The sequence below is a fragment of the Microplitis mediator genome, chromosome 10 (genome assembly GCF_029852145.1).
Source record: "Microplitis mediator isolate UGA2020A chromosome 10, iyMicMedi2.1, whole genome shotgun sequence".
Taxonomy (NCBI): domain Eukaryota; kingdom Metazoa; phylum Arthropoda; class Insecta; order Hymenoptera; family Braconidae; genus Microplitis; species Microplitis mediator.
Window position 1 is genome coordinate 2454396 of NC_079978.1, and position 21303 is coordinate 2475698.

The 21303-nt window shown below is 32.5% G+C and overlaps 2 protein-coding genes across 3 annotated transcripts; one reads left to right on the forward strand and one right to left on the reverse strand.

Moving 5' to 3' along the window:
• Positions 1-1664: 1664 nt before the first annotated feature.
• On the forward strand, positions 1665-16573 carry LOC130675384 (myosin heavy chain 95F). Of its 2 annotated transcripts, XM_057481034.1 has the most exons (14): positions 1665-1812; positions 9083-9272; positions 10049-10122; positions 10428-10557; positions 10635-10799; positions 10879-11291; positions 11381-13057; positions 13137-13442; positions 13535-13674; positions 13861-13908; positions 14211-14331; positions 14407-14524; positions 14601-14816; positions 15650-16573. In XM_057481034.1, exons 2-14 carry the CDS (start codon positions 9092-9094, stop codon positions 15799-15801), a joined length of 3741 nt encoding a protein of 1246 aa, XP_057337017.1. In that variant the 5' UTR covers positions 1665-1812; positions 9083-9091; the 3' UTR covers positions 15802-16573. The 2 variants fall into 2 exon arrangements, with proteins under 2 accessions (XP_057337017.1, XP_057337018.1); XM_057481035.1 differs by lacking the exon at positions 13861-13908.
• Positions 15948-21116, reverse strand: LOC130675387 (fatty-acid amide hydrolase 2-like). Its single transcript, XM_057481040.1, has 10 exons — positions 20805-21116; positions 18971-19141; positions 18666-18885; positions 18376-18593; positions 18191-18302; positions 17827-18125; positions 17645-17746; positions 17389-17556; positions 16644-16826; positions 15948-16570 (listed from the first exon to the last, which is right to left on the reverse strand). Exons 2-10 carry the CDS (start codon positions 19139-19141, stop codon positions 16475-16477), a joined length of 1569 nt encoding a protein of 522 aa, XP_057337023.1. The 5' UTR covers positions 20805-21116; the 3' UTR covers positions 15948-16474.
• Positions 21117-21303: the final 187 nt, after the last annotated feature.

Genomic DNA, 21303 nt, shown 5'->3' on the forward strand with positions numbered 1-21303 from the left:
GTACAGCGTGTGAGTTTGTTGTTAAATTCTCGAGTTCAAACCGCTCAAAAGTTTAAACCGCTTGTGAAATCCTCTCTCATTGGCCACTCCCACGATATTCTCATTCATTTGTGTACTTATATTTATTTAAATACTCATATATTATATATATCTACATGTATATTTATAGAATCTAATCCTCAGCAAAGATCAATCGATTTTTCGACATCCGTTTTAAGATAAAGGGAACAAAGGATTTTTTTTCTTATCATTTATAAGCTTCAAATAAATATAATTATACTATTCCTTGTAGAAATAATTTGATTGTTTTCATTGAGCAATTGATTGTTTAAAATTGAGCAAAATTTGCTTTACAAAATAATAAAAATAAAACGTACAAATTTTTATGCAAATCAAATTTTAATTCTGATAACATTAATAATGACAACAGTAAGTTCAAATATTATTTTTATCGTAAACCGATCAATTAAAAATCATTCAAAATTAATTTTATTATCACTCACAAGATATATATATTTAAATAAGTGTGAAAATTAAAATTGTTGAGTGTAAATGTACTTTAGAAAGTATTTAAGTTTTGAAAACAACAAATCGTCAAATACCCAGTAATGAGTCATAAAAATAAGGAAAAAAATTTTATTAGCATATTTATTATTGATTTATACTGACAATGGTTTTTACTGTTATAATTATTACAGAGTTGGGAATAACAGAAAATATTTTTAATGATAAGACGGTAGTCTAGGTTGTTAACTTTTAAGTATTGCGCAAAAAGTATAAATATATCAATAAATTATATTCGAAAGCAACAACTTCAACAAAGTGTCAGGTGGCAGGAAATTCTTGCTGCGGTTACGGTTCGTATAGTAGCTTTATAGCTTCAGTCTTTACTTCTAGGCTTCGTGGATACTTTGATAGTTGATTACCTGGTCCAATACCAGAACTAAGCTGGTAACTCTAAACCCAACGGACTGCATCAGCCTTCTATTCCCTTTACACGGCTTTCACTAAATTTTAAATGAATAATTAGATTTTTTCTTACGTTCAAAAATTACAATATCGCGGGTATTTAAATTTTAATTATAATAATTGCATATTTTTAAGTTAATTATGTGTTCAAAAAAATTAGAGATCGACTGTACTGGCAGTGAAAATTTTTCAAAATTATATTTCGAGGAAAATTTACCAAAAAATATCATTAGAAAATTTTTTAAAGAAATTATAAAGAATTTGGAGGCGGTAATTCAAAAATTTGTTTATAAAAATTAAATATTATTTATTGTCGGTAAAAGCGCTCCAATTCAAAAGTTGTTCCGTACTTGTACTCCATCTATGTCTCTTTATGAGAATCTCTTATCACTTTTACCTGTGTTACTCATTTGATAAGAATTCAAAAAAATTATCAAGCTCCCAATTAATGGTTGAGATAAAAAATTAGTAAGCTGTCAAATTACATGAAAAACTGACAGCAGTGATCTATAATTAGAGATCGCTTGTCATAGATCTTAATAATTATAAATTTTTTTTTTTGCAGAAGCAGAGGAGTTCCAAAAATTTTTTTTGAATGACAAGAGAATGGCAGGAAAAAATTTTGAAAGTCAAAGTTGGCGCGGAAAAATTTAAAAAAATTTACGGAAAAATGATATGATTACTGGAGCTCAGGTATATCCGCGTGGCAGGTACGAGGCGGCACGAGAAGATCCGAGACCAAACGAACAGAAGGATCTGAGCGGCAGTTGAGCGCGGAACCTCGTGCTGTTTGTGTCGGGTGTTTATCACAGTGATTACTAAAGTTATAAACTCAACTTGTGAGTAAGTACACAGCATACATTTAATTTACAGTACAGTAGTCGGTTGAAAAAAAAGAAAAAATTTACTGACATTCGTAATTTTGAAAAATCAAAAGATTATTCGCGGATAATTAATTTTACCTGTTTGAATTTATTTTCCAAACGGTTCTCAACCGTTCATCTTTGTTATGACTAATGATTTCGAGACACCTGTACCGATACGCTTGTCAAGGACAACGGAAACTCAGATACGACAATTTTTTTCGTATACCAAAATATTTAAAACCTAAATAATCAAATAATAACCATACGTAAATTTAGATTGCCATGTAATTTCCAATTACCGTATAATTTTAAACTCCAATTTATTTCTTATCTGATAAAAGCTGAATTACAATGACTCCAAAAGTAAACGTTGACATAAAAAACTAATGACCGATAATAAATAACGACTTTAATTTCTGCCATTTATTTAACGTCACCAAAATTTATCAAAATGTCGCTACAAAAATTAATTTCCCAACAAATTCGCCAATTATCTCATTACAAATTTCGTATTTCTTTACTACAAAAAATATAAAAAACTTTTCTTTATAGAGATAAGACAGTCAGATAATTTATATAATTAATAAAAAAACTTAATCAAATTTCGCATCTTAGATAATTAAATCGAAAGTTATTTTTTAAATTTCACTGACAACTTTCATCTAATTCATTTATAAATCAAACAGACCGTCTTATTACATTATATCAAGAGTAAAAGTACAAGCCATTGATCATCTGATAAAATATAAATATTTCATTACTATTATTATTATTATTTTTTTTCAATTCACTGAATTCATGTAATAGGACTTTGCTCACTTGGATTACTGTCTACTCATGACAATAGTCAGAACATATATCTTTTTTAAATATCTCATATCTTTTCCCATATATTTTAATATATAAAAACGTTGACACCAGTTGCCTTATCGTTCAGTTGAAAAGTATACCGACAAGTGTACGCTAAAAGTTTACAGGTGCAAGACTCGATATTTGTATCATGGACTCTTCCTATACCTAATTTTATATATATGTATAATTTAATTAAATTACATTAACATACGTGTATATACGTTGTCCATACGTACATAAGTTAGCATGTATTTAAAATGAAGCTAAAAAAAGTTTGCATGGTGCAAGATACTAAGTCTCGTTTCTCTGATCTCAATTAACCGAGTTTCAAATAATAAACAAGCCAATCTCTTGCATTAGTATTGTAGTGAAAAAAAAAACAACAAGTATATCAACGTTACGAGATCTCTGTGCCCTATATTAACAATTGTCTTCTTATTTTCTTCTCCATCACTTAACTGTAATACAAAACAATAAAACGTTCTTGCAAGTACGAGATACGAGATATCGATCAACTCGACTACAGTCAGGATAAAAAAATTAAGAAGAAAATTTATCATAAATAAAAAAACCGCCCCCTGATGAAAACTCGATTTTCAAAAGTCGGACCGAAGTCAATAACTTCTGTTTTTTTGCAAATTTTTAATTTCCACACAAGAAAAAAAAATATTTCCCGCGGTAAGGAATTTTCACTCTCCAAAAAAAATTTCTATCCACCCCACGAAATTTTTTGAATTATGATTGGAAAAGAAGACAAATTTATGCAAAGATAAAATTTTTTCTTGGCCTTAGAAATTTAAGTCTTGAACTTAAAATTCAAAAAATTTCTGGCGCCAAGAAATTCTTTACTTCTGTGCACAGCGGGAAGTTAAAAATTTTAAAAATCAGTAAAGACAATCAAAAATTTTTTTATCTTCCACAAACTCTCACCTTGCACAATGAACGAGTAGCGAAGGAGTTACACTTTCATTCTCATCATTATACACCTCTTATTGTCTTGATTACAATTTTTAACGTATACTTAATACTCACTTTTGTCTAAACAAAAAAAATACCTGCTTTTGTACTCAACTTTTATTTCATTGTTCCCCTTTATTAATAATGTCTATTTTATCCACCCAAATTATATATATTATATATGTACAACTATAATATATAGTTGGTTTTATTGTAGGTACTATTATCAATTTGTAACATCACACAATAAGTCTCACGACATCATTACGAAATAATTTACAACATTCTTGAGACAATTATATTTCATTTAAATAAATACTGTCAATTTTTTTTATAAATTTCATTTATCTTATTTAACAACGCTGACATAATTGTTTATTCAATTAAATAGTCATCGAGTTGTCTATATATTTATAAAAGTTCACATGATTTATTTTTAGTAACATAATCTTGGAAGCTCTCCTGTCTCTTGTATCGCGATCAATTTACTTACTGTACCCATGCCCATATGTTGTTCCTGCGGGTTTGTTAACAAACATAAGTAAGATCCTTCATATATATATTGAGTTCTTGCATAAGAGTCTGAGCCTGGATCCGAACCAACACTAGTGGATTATTATCGTCACGGCATGTGATATGATGAGCGCGGAGAAGCGCGAAATAATGTAACGTTAAATATAAAACTAAAACAGGTATAATAAATATGTAGTATATGAATATACATATATGTACATATGATAGACTACTGAGTATAAATGGTATAAAGCTACATATATACGGTGAAAAGAAGAGAATAGAGTAGAAAAAATAAAACCGTAAAAAGGATGAAAGAAAATCCACGTCGGGCTTCTCAGTTGCATGCAGCCTACTTTTATATCATGATTTATTTAATCCATAAAATATAAATAAAATTTATATTAATAATGAAATGATGAATTTTGAATAAAATACATTTACTTTGATCATCAATTGTCATAAAAAAAATATAACAGGTGCGTTGGATTATTATTATTATTTATTATGAATAGTTTCAAAATATATGTGTTTGTTAAAACACATTTGGTAAAAGACCTAATAGCCCATCGGGTGTTAGGTCATTTACTTTATTTGTATTAATTAGTCGGTATTTATTTTACGGTTGTAGGGTAAACCTTTTCAGAACCGGCAAATACAATATCTTATACGACACATACATTACTATTCATTATTAATTCTATCAATAATTTTGAAATACACAATATGAAGATCTGATGTACATAATTTGAAATATTTTATATTATCTCATGACACATTAGATATTTGAAGCATCTAGTCTTAAAAATATTAACTGTTCCAGCTGATGTTACACTGTAAAAAGAGCAGTGTTAAAAATGGACTCATTTTAACTCCGCCCGGTGTTAAAAGAAAATTACACCGGTGTAGGAAGAGTAATTCACCGGTGTTAAAAATACCGGTGTTAAATCGGGGTCACCGGTGTAAAAGCAGAGTAAAATCGGTGTAAAAGCGGGGTAACTGGTGTAAAAGCGGAGTAATACCGGTATAAAAGCGGAGTAATACCGGTATAAAAGCAGGGTAAACTGCGTCCGCTTAGAGTATTAATTTTGAAGATTATAAAACACAAAAAAATGTCAGTTCTTTATGAAAATTAATAAAAAATATCATTTATTAACAAGTATAGTGATCGAGTAAGTAAAAATATTCACAAAAAAAAATATTTTAACACCGGTCTAGAATATTTACACCGGCAGCGGTGTTATTTTAATTCCAGAGATTTTTTTTTAACACCGGTACAGAATATTTACACCGGTGGCAGCATTATTTTCACACCGCTTTCGGTGTTGAAATTTAACACCGCCGATTTTAACACCTACACCGCTTGGACTTACCCCGGTGATTTTTTACAGTGTATTACTTTGGGCACATTAACAAAAGTATTAAATAAAATTAATTTATAATCTACACAATCTAAAAATTCAAAGGCATTAAAATACATTCTCATATTTTCATAATTTTAGTGTAATTAAGACCACATCCGATTTATTTTGAATAAAATTAATTTACTGGTAATATATCGCCGGTTCTATAGAACGTATACGTACCAGCATCTTATTACCAAATTCTACAATAAATATTATAAAGTAAATTTTAAAAATTAATTCTAATTTTTGAATATTGCATTAAAGGCATCGATTAGTTGTAATAAATTGACAGTTACAGATATTCTACTTAATAAATTAATTCTATTCGATATGGATCGGATGTGACTTTAATTAAAAATTTTTAAAATTACGATTATCATTATTATTATAATATATAGATGAGTCAGTACATCCCACGCGTTATTCGCAACATGACTCTGACCATGATCGCGCGAGAAGGTTGCACCAATTAATATTAAACGATAGTTCATTCGAGTAGAGGTTTTATAGCCGATAGGGGATCCTACGCATTACAACCGTAACGTTACATCGCAACACATATCATCATAAGTTATATATTTAAATACAATTCAACACCATACATTACAACATTCAATAAAATTAATACATATATAACCGATGTAGAGGTACAAAAATAATTAAACTTTAGCAATCGTCTCGGCAATTACTTTCTCGCAGAGCAATTTAATAATTACCGAGTTAATACTCCTATTATATCCGCACTTGGCCAGATTAATATTATCATTGCTCTATTGAGTCCTCTAAATTGATGCATCGTTGATATAAAATCCGCGGTATGACCATGCACTCTATCAACGCACTTTATCAATGGGGCCATCAATCAATATTATTTTACGCGACATAATTTTTTTATCTTTACTTACTTACTAATTAACTTAAATAATTAGCAAAGTAGTCAGTAAACATTTAGAGAAAACAATTCATAAATAATAACAATAATAAATATATATATTTAAATATTAATAGTGTTACGAAACATGCACATCCACGGTCATTGAAAGTGCATGAACAACTTCTTGAATAATATACTTAGAGTGCTTCTCGACGCTAACAATTACTATCATATCCATGAGCAAAGAGTTAAGGACGACGTCACTGCATTTGAAGCGCGACGAGCTCCGCTGCGTCCGCGGCCCATCGCTATTATTTTTTTCTTCCATTTCAAACATAACTGGTGGTAGATTTACGTGGCCTACACTAAACAATACCATGCTTGCATATATGTACATACATATGTATATATATATTTATATTTAAATATATATACGCATGCGATGCGTGATACCAGGGTGCTCACGGGTAACTGGCTGTCCCGGGTTCAGTGGCCGTGACCAGGAGAGACCAGCTCTTACTTTCTCGCTGACTAACGAATCGAAACCCACAGGACACAGGAGCACTTTTTCCTACAGTAAAAAGTCCCCGGGGGTCGGGTTTTTTTTAAGTTATTTAATAAACAAAATATTACGTATTCCGTGGGTATTTATGGTGATAATAAAAAAATAAACATAAGTAAAGGCATGTTTGGAATGAATGTACCCGTCGATGCGTATTTCCCTGTTAGCGCCTCACCCAACGTATTTCCTGCTTCCATCACCTGACGACTTGACGCTCAATACAACACAATACAATACAATACATATGTTTTTTATTTATATATAAATTTTACCCATTTCACTATTCCTTATATTCTCGGTACATATTTTTAATTCCTAATTTCGTGTTCGTTTCGTGTGCCCCCACTTCCACCGGACGTGATAGGGTTCAATCAGCGGCAATGATTCATTTTAGAACTGAGTTTTTTTACTCACGTTTATCTATTCACTCATATCAATTCTACTGTAATCAATAAATTATTATAGTTTTATATTAAATAATATTTTATGTCGCTATATGTTTCTTATATCATTGACATAATTTTTTTTTATCCACACAAAAAGTGTCATTGAATTTTTTATTAAATAAATTAATCGCAATGTCAAATGCGGAAATGTTTTTTTTTTTTTTTAATGTGAGAGCTGACAAATTAACACTTAATGAAAGCCTCGTAAAATTAAAAACCTAAACCACTGCAATTACGTTGTTATTTTTGAAAATTAAATTAAATGAAATTTAAAAAAATATACGTTATGATATTTATAGTACTGTAAGTACACTAAGCATTAATATGAAGGGTCCGCAGTTAAATTACTTTCATTAGAAGTAACGACTGTCCAGTAGTTGCTGAGGACTAAAAAGAGTCTTACAACAGCTGGTAGTTACGACTACTCGAGTACAACGAATGTAAAGATGAAAAGAAAAAAAAGTAGAATAAAGAAAAATATAATAATGAAAGGTGAATGAACTGTAGGTAAACATTTTTACCATATTTATTTTCATCTGGATCTTTATCCATCCGTAATCTATAGATCTATAGACTCGTCTAAAATATTTGATTTAGTATAAATTTAAGTGTCGGCCGTAAAAAACTAAAATTTATAATCTTTAAATATTTAAAAAAAATATAAACATAAAGTTGTCATGTCTATGAATTCATCCTGTAGAGTAAATACTAAAAGTCGATTCAACATGCATACAAGAATCGTTTCAAAAGTGTTTACGTGATGGCGTTTACCGTTACGAGATCTTTAACGGGATGCAGACGGGAGAAAGAACAAAAATTGAATAGTGGTAAAAAAAGGAGCGGACAAAATAAGAGGAAGATAAAACAGGATAAAATTGTACAGTAAGGAAGCTACAGATTTAAATAATTATCCAGCTGATACCAATTTTTTTTATACTCAAATGTTAATCCCAATACTGCTCTGTTCAATTCACTGTGACCGTATTAATTCCCCAAATGTCACCGCACCGTCTTACAATCCTATTTAATGCTTTTACTCTGCTCTACGGCAAACTTCTTAATGTCAAAAGTTCACCACATGCTGAACACAAATTACTTTCCTTCAAACGATTTAATTCCTCTATGAAAATTATCAAAAACTTCCAATTCCCTTTAATTTTAAAAATAAAAAAAATTAATACCGCACATTAGTCATATTTAAAAAAAAAGTGCAATCGTTATATGACATTTGCTATCGCGATAACGAATGCGTCTTGATAAGCGACCAGTATTCGCAAATAAAAATTAATTTTACTTATTTATTTATTGCGCAATTTTTCTAAAAAAAATTCTACTAGTACTTAGTAGTTAAGTAATATTTATTCTCGTTACCGATAATTTTTTACAACGGATTAGCCTTGACAATCTGCAGACTTGTCATCATATTAAAAAAAAAACAATACTCGCCAATGCTACGTCATATATTACTTGTACCAGTGAAGCACCGACGACCGCGGCAACACTTTTAGTGTTTCCGAGTCGATAACGAACATTTAAAATTATTATTCATTCTTGTCTTGTAAACGTAAATTTTATAAATATATATTGAATTATAAAACGCCACGTGCTTGACGAATAATAAATAAATTTTGTTGCAGGTAATTACAATGGACAACCAGCAAGTATGGGTCCGAGACCAAAAAGAAGGTTTTATAATCGGGAAATTCACGGACATGGTCGACGGTGACGCATTGATTGTTCCTCTGGATAAAAAATATCCTCAACGCACGTGCCCACTCGACGAAGTATATCCAGCTGGAGAATACACCAAAGACGTCGAAGACAATTGCAAGTACACTGGCGCCTACGCACATATATATTTAAATTTTCACAGCTCAACAAATTTACCCGAGTCAAAAAACAAATACGGATTAGAGTCTCTAGGTTCTCAATGAGGTTTTTGAGGATCAATTTAAAATTTTAAAACTACGGTATAGAAAGTTATCCTAGTTTAGTCCTCAAAGTAGTAGCTACGGCCAATTTTACCCCTTTTAGGACTACCCTAGTCAAAAAATAGAACCTCGTTTGAACCTCTATAGTGCAAAAACGAAAATAAGCGCAATATAGAGGTTCTAGAATACGTTTATTTGCAGCCGCAATTCGAGGTTGAAATTGAAGTTCATTTTTTCGACCCGGGTAAATTGGAATAACACAATCGGGATTAGAGCCTCAAAATACTTAAAACAAAGAAACAATTTTATCCGCATTTGAACCTCAAAAGTCTCATTCGAAGTATTCTCTCCCCTCCCTTTTCTATCTAAAATTTTTCAAACTCCGAAATATAACTTTTCATTCGTCGAGGATTTTGAGGCCTCATTTACAATTTAAAATCGATAAATTATTCGCATTTAGACCTCATTGAGGACTTTGAGTACTAAAGTAGAGTTACTTTCTGGGCGGCAAATAAAACATCAAAGGATTTGAGACTTTTGAGGATTAAACTAGAATTTGTCTTTCGACTCGGGACTTTTGTCTGATCGAATAGAACACGTCTACTAATTAAATAAATTACGCTTAGATTTTTTGCCGGAGTTAATTAACTCGTACCGTTTTGTCTCCCCCAGGTGCCCTGATGTACCTGAATGAGGCGACTCTCCTCAACAATATACGCACTCGCTACTTCAAGGACAAGATATACGTGAGTAAACAGCTCTAGCGTGTACTTAAGCCAACACTTGGTGTAAAAAAATGTAGCCAGTGAAAATAATTCTCACACCCAAGAGATCCTGCGAAAGATTGCTCGCTCATGTAACGAAATAGTGACTGATGACTTTCACGTTGCTATTTATTATTATTATTATCATTACTCATTTTTTATACCTTGTTGAACGATACTTACTCCTCTCATTAGCAGGAAACTCCCACTCGCGAATTTGAAATTGAGATTACGCTCTGAACACGAACGTAAAAGCCAATGATTGATGGCATTTATTATTTTTTCAGAGCTACGTTGCTAATATCCTCATTGCAGTAAATCCTTACTGTCCAGTTAAAGATTTGTACTCACGACAAACCATAAAAGCTTATCAAGGAAAGTCACTTGGTGAAACACCTCCTCATGTTTTCGCCATAGGTACCTAGTATATTAATTTATCCAGCGAAACTTTTGTCAATTTTTATAAATATTTATTTCTTTTGTTACTTTTAAAGCCGACAAGTCTTTCAGAGACATGAAAGTACTGAAACAATCGCAAAGTATTATTGTGTCTGGTGAATCTGGAGCCGGAAAAACAGAATCTACTAAATATTTACTCCGTTATCTTTGCGATTTATGGGGATCAACTGCTGGCCCGATAGAACAAAAAATTCTTGATGGTAAATTATTTTATATAGATATTATATTTGTAAGTAAGTATAATATGTAGTATAGTAAATAATTGTTTTGTGTAAACAGCAAATCCAGTACTCGAAGCCTTTGGAAATGCTAAAACAAAGAGGAACAACAACAGCTCTCGGTTCGGTAAATTTATGGAAGTGCATTTCGATAACAAGTGTCAAGTTGTTGGTGGTTTTATATCCCACTATCTGTTGGAGAAATCCCGCATATGTCTGCAGAGCCCAGACGAAAGAAATTATCATATATTTTACATGATGTGCGCTGGTGCGCCGACAGAATTGCGTTCTAAACTTGGTATCACCAAGCCTGACGACTTTCACTATCTACGAAACGGATGCTCACAGTATTTCTGTAACCAAAAGTCCGAGAAGAAGCTCAATGAAGCTCAAAAATCACGGAACCACCTCGAGAATGGAGGTCTCTCCGACCCGATTCTCGATGACGTTGACGGTTTCGACGCCGTTGATCAGGTCAATTTTACAATAAAAAAGTTTAACAGAAATTTACTAAAGCGACTGCGCCAGGATATACTTTAATGTCTTATTATTTTTTTTAATAGGCTTTCACTCGTCTCGGACTCACTGAAGTGGAACGAATGGAGATCTACACAATGGTAGCAGCTGTTCTTCATCTAGGCAATATTGTCTTCGAAGATAATCCCGAAGACACGCGAGGCGGCTGCAGAATTGCCGGCAGTACTGCCAAGTCCGTTATAATGTCAGCTAAACTCCTGGGCGTCGACCCAGAGGAACTAAAAGAGGCGCTGGTATCAAAAGTAATGCAGACAAGTCGTGGTGGGTACAAAGGAACTGTTATCATGGTGCCTCTCAAGATATACGAGGCGAACAATGCCCGGGACGCTCTAGCTAAAGCAATATACAGCAAACTGTTTGATCACATTGTATCGCGCATAAACAAAAGTATTCCCTTCAAAGCCTCCAGTTATTACATCGGCGTACTCGATATCGCTGGGTTCGAGTACTTCAAAGTAAACAGCTTCGAGCAATTTTGCATTAATTACTGCAACGAAAAACTGCAGCAGTTCTTCAATGAGCGGATTCTAAAATTCGAGCAGGAGTTGTACGCCAAAGAGTCGCTGAACATTCCCAAGATTTCTTACGTCGACAATCAAGACTGCATCGATCTCATTGAAGCAAAAACCAATGGGATATTTAGTTTACTAGACGAGGAATCGAAATTACCGACGCAGAGCTTCGCCCACTTTACTAGCGAAGTTCATCGCACATGGAATGGACACTTCAGAATAACTTTGCCGCGAACTTCGAAGCTGAAAGCTCATCGCGAGCTGAGAGACGATGAGGGTTTCGTTATAAGACACTTTGCGGGTGGGGTTTGCTATCAGACGAATCAGTTCATTGAAAAAAATAATGACGCGCTGCATGCTTCGCTCGAAGGGCTGATACAAGAGAGCGGTAATAATTTTTTGCGCACTCAATTTGCTAATCATTCCGCGAGCCAGAAGGGAAAACTCACGTTCATCAGCGTGGGCAGTAAATTTAAAACACAGTTGGGTGAGCTTATGGATAAATTAAAGAGTAATGGAACTAATTTCGTACGTTGCATTAAGCCTAACAATGAAATGGTTGCTCATAGCTTTGATGGCAGCAGCATACTCGGACAATTACGCTGTTCTGGTATGACTTCAGTGCTCGAACTAATGGAACACGGCTATCCGAGCCGCGTTCCCTTTCAGGAACTCTACAATATGTACAAGTCGTATCTACCGCCGGAGTTGGCTAAACTCGAGCCGCGGTTCTTCTGCGAGGCTCTGCTGCAGAGTTTGAAATTAAATAATAAGGACTTCAAGTTCGGTATCACTCGGGTGTTTTTCAAACCCGGTAAATTTGCTGAATTTGACAGGATTATGAAGTCAGATCCGGAGAACTTGAAGAAACTGGTGGCGAATGTTAAAAAATGGCTGCTCAAATCGCGGTGGAATAAAATACAGTTCTGCGCGCTATCGGTTATCAAACTGAAAAATAAAATAATTTATCGGAGAAATCATCTTATCGTGATACAAAAAAATGCTCGAATGTTTATTGCTATGAAACAACACCAGCCGCGTATCAAGGGAATTATGAAAATAAAAAATTTGAAAAATCAACTTATCGAAATGCAAGAGATAGCAAATCAATTAAAAGCCGCAAGGGATAAGAGTATCGATGACATCAAAAACTTACAGTCGGAAATCGATGTTTCAATGAAAAAGATTAAAGTAATAACTTCACTAGTTATTTATTTATTTTTTTATTTATTTATAAGCTTTAATTATTAATGCCAGATATTTTTCACAGATGGAACAGAATATAAAGGCCACAGAAATAGATAACTTGTATGCGAAACTGAGAATCGCTGTCAACAATGAAATGGCCAATCTGCAAGACAAAGTACAGCAGCAAAAAATAGAGGAGCAAAAGCTGCGTAAGCTCCAAGCGGAAATGGAGATTGAAAGGAAAAAGAAAGCCGAAGAATTGGCTAAGAAGAAAGAGGACGAGGACAACAAAAAGAAAAAAATGGAGATCGAAGCGAGAAGAAAAGCCGAGGAGGAGCAAAGAAAGAGACAAGAAGAGGAAGACCAAAAAGCTGCGCTGAGTCTTCAGGTGCGGTGTTTTACTCATAATTTTCTTCCGCTAAATTTTTTACTGCCCGTTGTCCTCTAGAACAAAAGACTCATCCCGATAATTGCTTACAGGTTCAACTGGAAAAAGAAGCTATGGAGGAGAGCCATTATCGTGAACTGATGGAACAGGAGCGTCGCGATCACGATCTAGCTGTCCGACTTGCCCAAGAGTCCAACGGACAAGTCGAAGATTCACCTCCGCCTATCAGAAAGTAAGTTCATTCATTTATTTACTTTTTAAATGATAAAATATGAACGGCATGTAAATCATCGAACATACAAGTGAAGTTGTTCGTACAACGCTGGCGTTTGCTGGTCAAAAAAAAGCCACAATCCAAAAAAATGTACAAAGATAAACCTATATATATTCACATTCCAATTTTTATGTAATTGCACAGTGGCTCAGACGTGCGGGTTACCACAACAAACAACAACAGGCTCAACAGGTATCAAACTTTTCAGGGTCTTGACACCAACTTAACTAATTTTACTAACTTTTTATTTCTTATTGTATACCTTTTAACCTATTGAATTATAAATAATTATTTATTTTGTGTACAACAGTGTAATTTGCATGCGTCCATTTATGTGTACCATAAAATATCCTTGTAAATTAACTCATTAAATTAATTTATATTTATATTTTTATTTTATAAAAAATTAGGATCCAGTATTGCATGCTAAAGTTTATTTTAAAACTCATTACATTGTTAAGAGCTAAATAATTTTATTGGTTTACTTAATTTAGGTCAGAGCAAGTGAGAAATCATCAGGCGATGATGGCTAATAAAAAATACGATCTATCAAAATGGAAATATTCCGAGTTACGTGACGCTATCAATACATCTTGTGACATTGAATTACTCGAAGTAAATAAATTATGCTTGATATATATATTTCTTTAAATTTATAAGAAACGTTAATTTATTTGTTTACTTCTTTAGGCGTGTCGTCATGAGTTCCATCGCAGACTGAAAGTTTATCACGCATGGAAAGCGAGGAACCGCAGACGCACAACGATGGATGAAAACGAACGTGCTCCGAAATCGATCATGGAAGCAGGTATTTATTGGATTAATTAATTAATTATTAGTTATATTAAATGATTAGTGTAATTGTTATTTAATTATTTTTCAAGCTGCTAAGTCGTCGCGCAATCCGTTGAAACACCAAATAACGGAGTCGTCACAACGATACTTCCGTATACCATTCGTTCGTCCAAACGCTGCAGGACAAACGGATAATCCTAATGCTGGAAGCAAACGCGGGTGGTGGTACGCTCACTTTGATGGTCAATATGTAGCAAGACAAATGGAATTGCATCCAGATAAACCTCCGATTTTATTAGTAGCAGGTAATTTAGCAAATCCATCAGCATTCAAGACCATTATCAAACAGTGCCCCCCATTTTTTGTAAAATTTTACTCTGGAAGCCACCATGACTTCAAGCTACGGCCGGAATCTGAAGTCAACTTAACAGCAAAAGTACATGGAAAAAAAAAAAATAGTTGTGGCTACTCTCTGGGATAGTACTGAGTACTTTCTGTAAAAAAAAATTTTAGACAGTACTGTATGCTATCTAGAATGTATCCACTACTGTCTAGACTATATCCACTACTGTCCGGGATAGTACTCAGTACTTTCCAGAGAGTAGTGGATATAGTCTAGATAGTATACAGTACTGTCTGAAATTTTTTTTTTACAGAAAGTACTCAGTACTATCTCAGAGAGTAGCCACTACTATTTTTTTTTCCGTGTAGGAGAGCAGAAAGTTGCGGTTTAGTTGATAGTAGATTGTCTGTAACTTGAATTCAAATTGACTTAAAATGTTACTATCAGATAATGACATTAAGTTGATTAAAAGTTTCACTTAAAATTGACGGCAAGTTTTTCTGTCAAATTCCATTCAGCTTACGGCCTGTGGCTATCAGGGTAATTAATAAAATTTTAATAATGTTATGACAGTTTAAAGTCATTGCGTATTTTTAAAAAGTTGGGGCACTGTCTAAGAATGACCTTAGGGCCAGTTTTTCAAACCGGGTTTAAAATGAAGTTGCTAGTATGTCTGTACATTAATGATATATAGATATACCAGCAATAATAATTTAAACGCGAATTAATAATAAACCCGGTTTGATAAACTGGCCCTTCATGATGAAAATATTAAACAATAATATTATCCTACAGGAATAGATGATATGCAAATGTGCGAATTAAGTTTAGAAGAGACCGGTTTGACCAGGAAAAGAGGAGCCGAAATTCTCGAGCACGAATTTAATCGCGAATGGGAACGTCATGGCGGCAAACCCTATATAATTCCCGGTGAACGTAAGAAATGAACTAGATTAAATTTTATTATCGCGGTTTATCGGTTTAATATAATATATAAATAACAGTATATCTCATTGTGCACTTCAAAACACTACATGACCATCGATATACCATTTGTTCATATGAACAAAATCTTTTATTTTCAATTCAATACAACTCAATTATTTTTTGCTTTACCTTAATTATCTTTTTTGTTATCAATATTATTACTGTCAATTATCCCGCGGGAGACGAGGTCGTATGTTCATATGGTGAAGAAGCTGCATAAAAATTACTGCTAAGTATTTTTCCGTTATTTGTTTTTTTTTTTTCAAGAATAATTTAAATAAAATAAATATTTATGAGCCACAAATTTGATGAGACATCTCAATGTCTTTGGTACGTAATTACGTGCGTATATAATTATTATTGCTATGTATAGTTAAATTTATATTTGCTCGCGACATTAATATATTATTACACAATAAATAATAAATAATTTGATGAGGGCCAAAAGTGAGACTAAAAAAAAGTTTAATTACTATTAAGAATAATAAAAATATGTTATATTCTGCATGATGTTTTGTCTAAATAAAATATGTTTCACATATGAATGCTTATTATATCTGTACAAATTTTACAAAATATATATCTATGGTGATAATTAATAATAATGATTATTGTAATTTACAAATTTATAAACTAGACTTTTGTTGGTGGAATCCAGCCACCAAACGCTTTTTCCAACTCTTTGGCTACAGCTAAACAAAGTCTGTCTTGATGAGGTGCCGCGATTACCTGTTGATTTTTTTTTATTGATAATTTATAATAACAAGTAACTAGTTTAAGATAATAGGTATAAGATTTAAACCTGAAATCCTACGGGCAGCCCTTGCTTATTTAGTCCCATGGGTACTTGAGTCGATGGCAGACCAAGAATATTACAAATAAGACAAAATACTCCTGCTATTGATAACAAGATACTTTGACCAATCGCTGGAGCTGTAGTTACAAATGTTGGGAAAAATAATACCGAGTTGTCATCCAAAATTTTCTGTTGGAAAAAAAATTATTTTAAAATTTGTTTTGGGAATTCCAGCAACCAAACGGAGAAGTTTTTTGGTTTTAATGCAACTACCCGTAATTTTAAACCTTCAATTATTTTTTGTACACTGAGAAAAAATTATTGACAAAAAAAATTGATACCCAAATTTTGAAAATTAACTTTTTTAATTAATTAAATATTTTATTCGCAAAAGTATTAGGGGGAGGGGAAAAATGGTACCCTCAAAATTTGATAAAAATAAAACTTAGTATTTCCTCAAGTACCCAGTTTACCCCCCTCCCCCTTTACCCTCTTTTCTATTGCTAGTATGTAAAATGTATAATGAATGATTTATTATGATCCTGAAGTTATCAGACAATTAAAAATTTTTTGATTTTTTTTTTTAGCAAATTAATTACAAAAAAAAAAATCCAAAAATATGCACTTGTAGAAAATTTATAAAACTATATGTATAATTTTTTCAAATATTTTTTTTTTTTATAATTTATCGTTTCTAAAAAACTCAAAAAATTATTAATTGTTGGCTAACTTCAGTATCATGATTTATTACCAGTAATTTTTCTTGTAATTTATTGAATTTTCCTTCATAATATGGAAATTCCGATTCAGGAACCAATCCATTCAGTTCTTTAACAATAGCCATAAATATCGCTGATTTTGAATATTTTGAACAGCCTACTGTTGATTTAGCCAATTCCAAGTATGGGTTTACTTTTCCCTACAACAAAATTTATCAATATAACCCATAGATCATTATCATTATCATCAACTACATTATTCCAGCATTAAAAAACTAAAAGACACACTTTTGGATCACTTGGATGGATTAATATCGGGGGCATATCAGACATCGTGAAAAGCTTTGCCACGGTTATCTCACAGCTATCACTCAACTCTTCTATCACAGGCTAAAAAATATCATTTAATTACTTACTGCTTGCTCATACAAACAAATATTTAATAACTCTATTAAAAAACTGCTAATTACTATGCTAATTTTAGCACCGCAAGTCTCAAAATGTTTAGCGGCGCGACGAATCGCGTCTCTGATATCTTCACTCGTAGGATTGACGCCGAAATTGTTATCAATATCTTCCAAATAGAAAACATTTAGCTTCGCAATATCAACCGGTTCGTCAAGACGTAAATTTTTTTTACAATCTCTCGTCATAACTTTTACCGCCATATGAAGATCCTCCGCGTATCTGGTCATTGGACCCAATGTCAGATACTTTTGAAATTCGCTATTTTCCACCATTGGAAAGTGTCCTTTGATCGGAATTATTCCTGAATTCAAAACAAATTAAATTTTTTTACATCCGTATCTACAATTACAGCAAAATAATAATTACCAGGGGTTGGTTTGTGTCCAAAAATTCCGTTAAAAAGCGCAGGAACTCTGATAGACCCGCCGATATCTGATCCAAGCCCAATAAGAGATCCACTGGCAGCTATCAATGCGCCCTAAAAATTTAAATTACTTATATTAATTAACAAAACTAAGATAAATAATGATCAAATAAATGAGTAAACTCACTTCCCCGCCAGAAGATCCGCCCGCGGAATGTCTTCCGTCGTAAGGATTAAGAGTTGTACCATAAATTGGATTGGTCGACTCAAACCCGGAACACAGTTCCGGTGTATTCGTAACACAAAGGGGAATACCACCGGCAGCCCGCATACTTTCTACAATGAGACTGTCTTCATCAGCTTTGATTCCCAAACGCACTAAAGTACATCCCGTGTAACTGAGACCTTAAAAAAGTACAAAGACATTGAAGTACTCAGGATAATGGACTTGGACGGAGAACAATGTCAAGGACAAACCTTTGAGCCCGCAGCTTTCTTTAACAGTGAATGGTACACCGTAAAAAGGTTTTTCCAATTCGAGCTGCATTGTCGTGACAATTCCGGCCTCGAGCATTTTATCGCAATGTCGGGCTTCACGCAGAGCATCTTCGAAGCGGTTATCAACTACCGAATTTATGAAGGGCTCGACTTCTTTTATTCTTTCGATGTATGCTTCTACTACGGACTCACTTGATATCTTTAATTAATTAATTGCATTGATTTATAAATTTGAAACTCATTAGTAAAATTAAAAAAAAAAATTATTATTAAAACCAACTAACGTTGCCCTGTCTTATTTTTTTCGCTAATTGACAAGCCGAGAGTTCAAACATTGAATCTGAAGTCGGGGGTAATTTTGGAGGTGATATGCAGTCGCGGTACCAAAAAAACGGCTGCAAAAGCAGCAACAGCTTCGCTGAAATCCAGGATGCGAGACGCAGCATCAGGTGCATCTTGTAAAAAAAAAAAAAATAGTTATTTTTTTATAGTACATTAGGTTACATAAAAGACGTCTCACGCTATCGAACAGTGTAACAGATATCGTGCAATATTTTCCGTGTTCATAATAATATAATAATGATAATAGAGGGCAAAGAACAAAATCAAGATGATTGACTTTAGACAATAATATTTACTTGCGGTTGTAAATTTTTCACTGTCGTCGAACGATAAAATTTTGATAAAATGGATAAACATAAATTTGCGCACTAAAATCGAGTAAAATGTTACATTATATTATAATATGTAAGTACTGTATGCATTACAATGTACTTAGACTATTACATCGATTGATCCTACCATTAATCAGGATCGTGATGGGCAATTTGAACGTGACAATACTTTAAAATTATCTCAAATGCAATTTCTCTATTATATACATGCGTTGATTGTGGGTTTTGAGTGAGAAAATAGGCGACAAAAACTATCGGTCTCGAAAATAAATTCACATTTATATATAAATATACTGTAAAAAATTGGTAATTAATTCGGAGTAATTACGGATTTTATTTAAATCCGAGTTCGGAGTTCGGAGTCAAAAAAAAATCAATACGCATACGAGTAAATAAGGAGCTTGTTTTTCCAGCGGAGTGATTTAGTTTTTTTCTAAATCCATTCACTCCGATTTTGAGTTTCAATATTGAAAAAAAATTCCCCTTCGGACTTAATTTTACTTCGAGGGAATTAAATAAATAAACAGTCATCTGCTCCGTATTTAATCTGCGTTCACTCCGTAAATTTTTTACAGTATTTGTAACTTTCTTTTATAAATAATAATATTTACTCTAGTTAATGATTTTATTTTTCAAAATTGATGTCTTCAAAATTATATCCATAAATCAAAAAATGAATTTAAATAAGTGGAAGAAAAATAAATGGATATGAATTAATATATTTATTTATTTATATATAAAATAATGACATTAACTGTTAAGTTATTTTATAAAATAAGAGAATCTCGTCCCGATGGACATTTATGGTTTGTGAAAATAGCTATTTAACCTGGATACCATTTTAAAATTGCAAAAGTAACACTATAAGTATACATTACGAGTGTAACAAACTCTTACCCAAGGATATTAGTCTCGTTTTTTTTCATACAACTGTAATCATTTCCTTCTTTCCCGTACATTAATTAATGTACAGATGATTTATCTATAAAATTATTGTCAATATATTCTTTCTGCAATAGAACCTTGACAGTACTCAACATCTCCTGATTATTTTTATTCATATATTTTTTTTAATCGCATACTTCATCTATTTCAATGCTTATAATAATTTTTTCCGCTTATTAGCTCGATCATTAACTAAAAATTCTTGTCAATCGCATTCACTATTCTTACAATTTAAAAAAGTAAAAATTAATTTTTTATTTATGTTTTGCAATATTAATTTTTGTTAATCACTTCCTAAAAAATTTACGTTTTTTTTTCTGTACTTCGAAAATTTTATCGCCCATTAAATTTTTTAAAAAACGTAAGAAATTTATTGCCAATTTAAAATAAAGAAACTACGCATGAATAAATATGAATAAATTTCTTTTTTTTGCATAATAAGTGACGAAAAATTAAAAATGGACTGAGTAAGTTGTGGAATAAAATAAAAATTACTTACGTTGTCTTAATAATTGGCGATGCAAAAAAAGTGTCGGTAGTAAACGAATTAAAATAAATATTTTTTCTAATAAGTACAGGAGTCAATGAAATAATTTGAATGAATGGAATGAAATGAAATGAAACAAATATCGTCGTGGCGAATGAGTATATGCAAAAGAAGGTAGTGAGTGCTCTCCCACCAGTAGGAATGTAATGTCCACAAGTAAGTCTGGACCACAAATAAAATGAATACTACAACCGACAGAACACAACTATCGTGTCTCCCACAACGGCCAATTACACACTGACCGGTTCTTCTGATTATGGATCGTACACGAGTATTATGTATATGTCGAGTTGATTACAGATCGCCCAGTCATAACATACGCAACGTAAAAAATATATAAATATATTCAATAAATAATTAAACGTTTGCTGCAAATGTATCCAATGAGACCTCGACATTCGACCCAATTATTTGAATATTCAAATATGTCAGTTTACATTTTACTTAAACT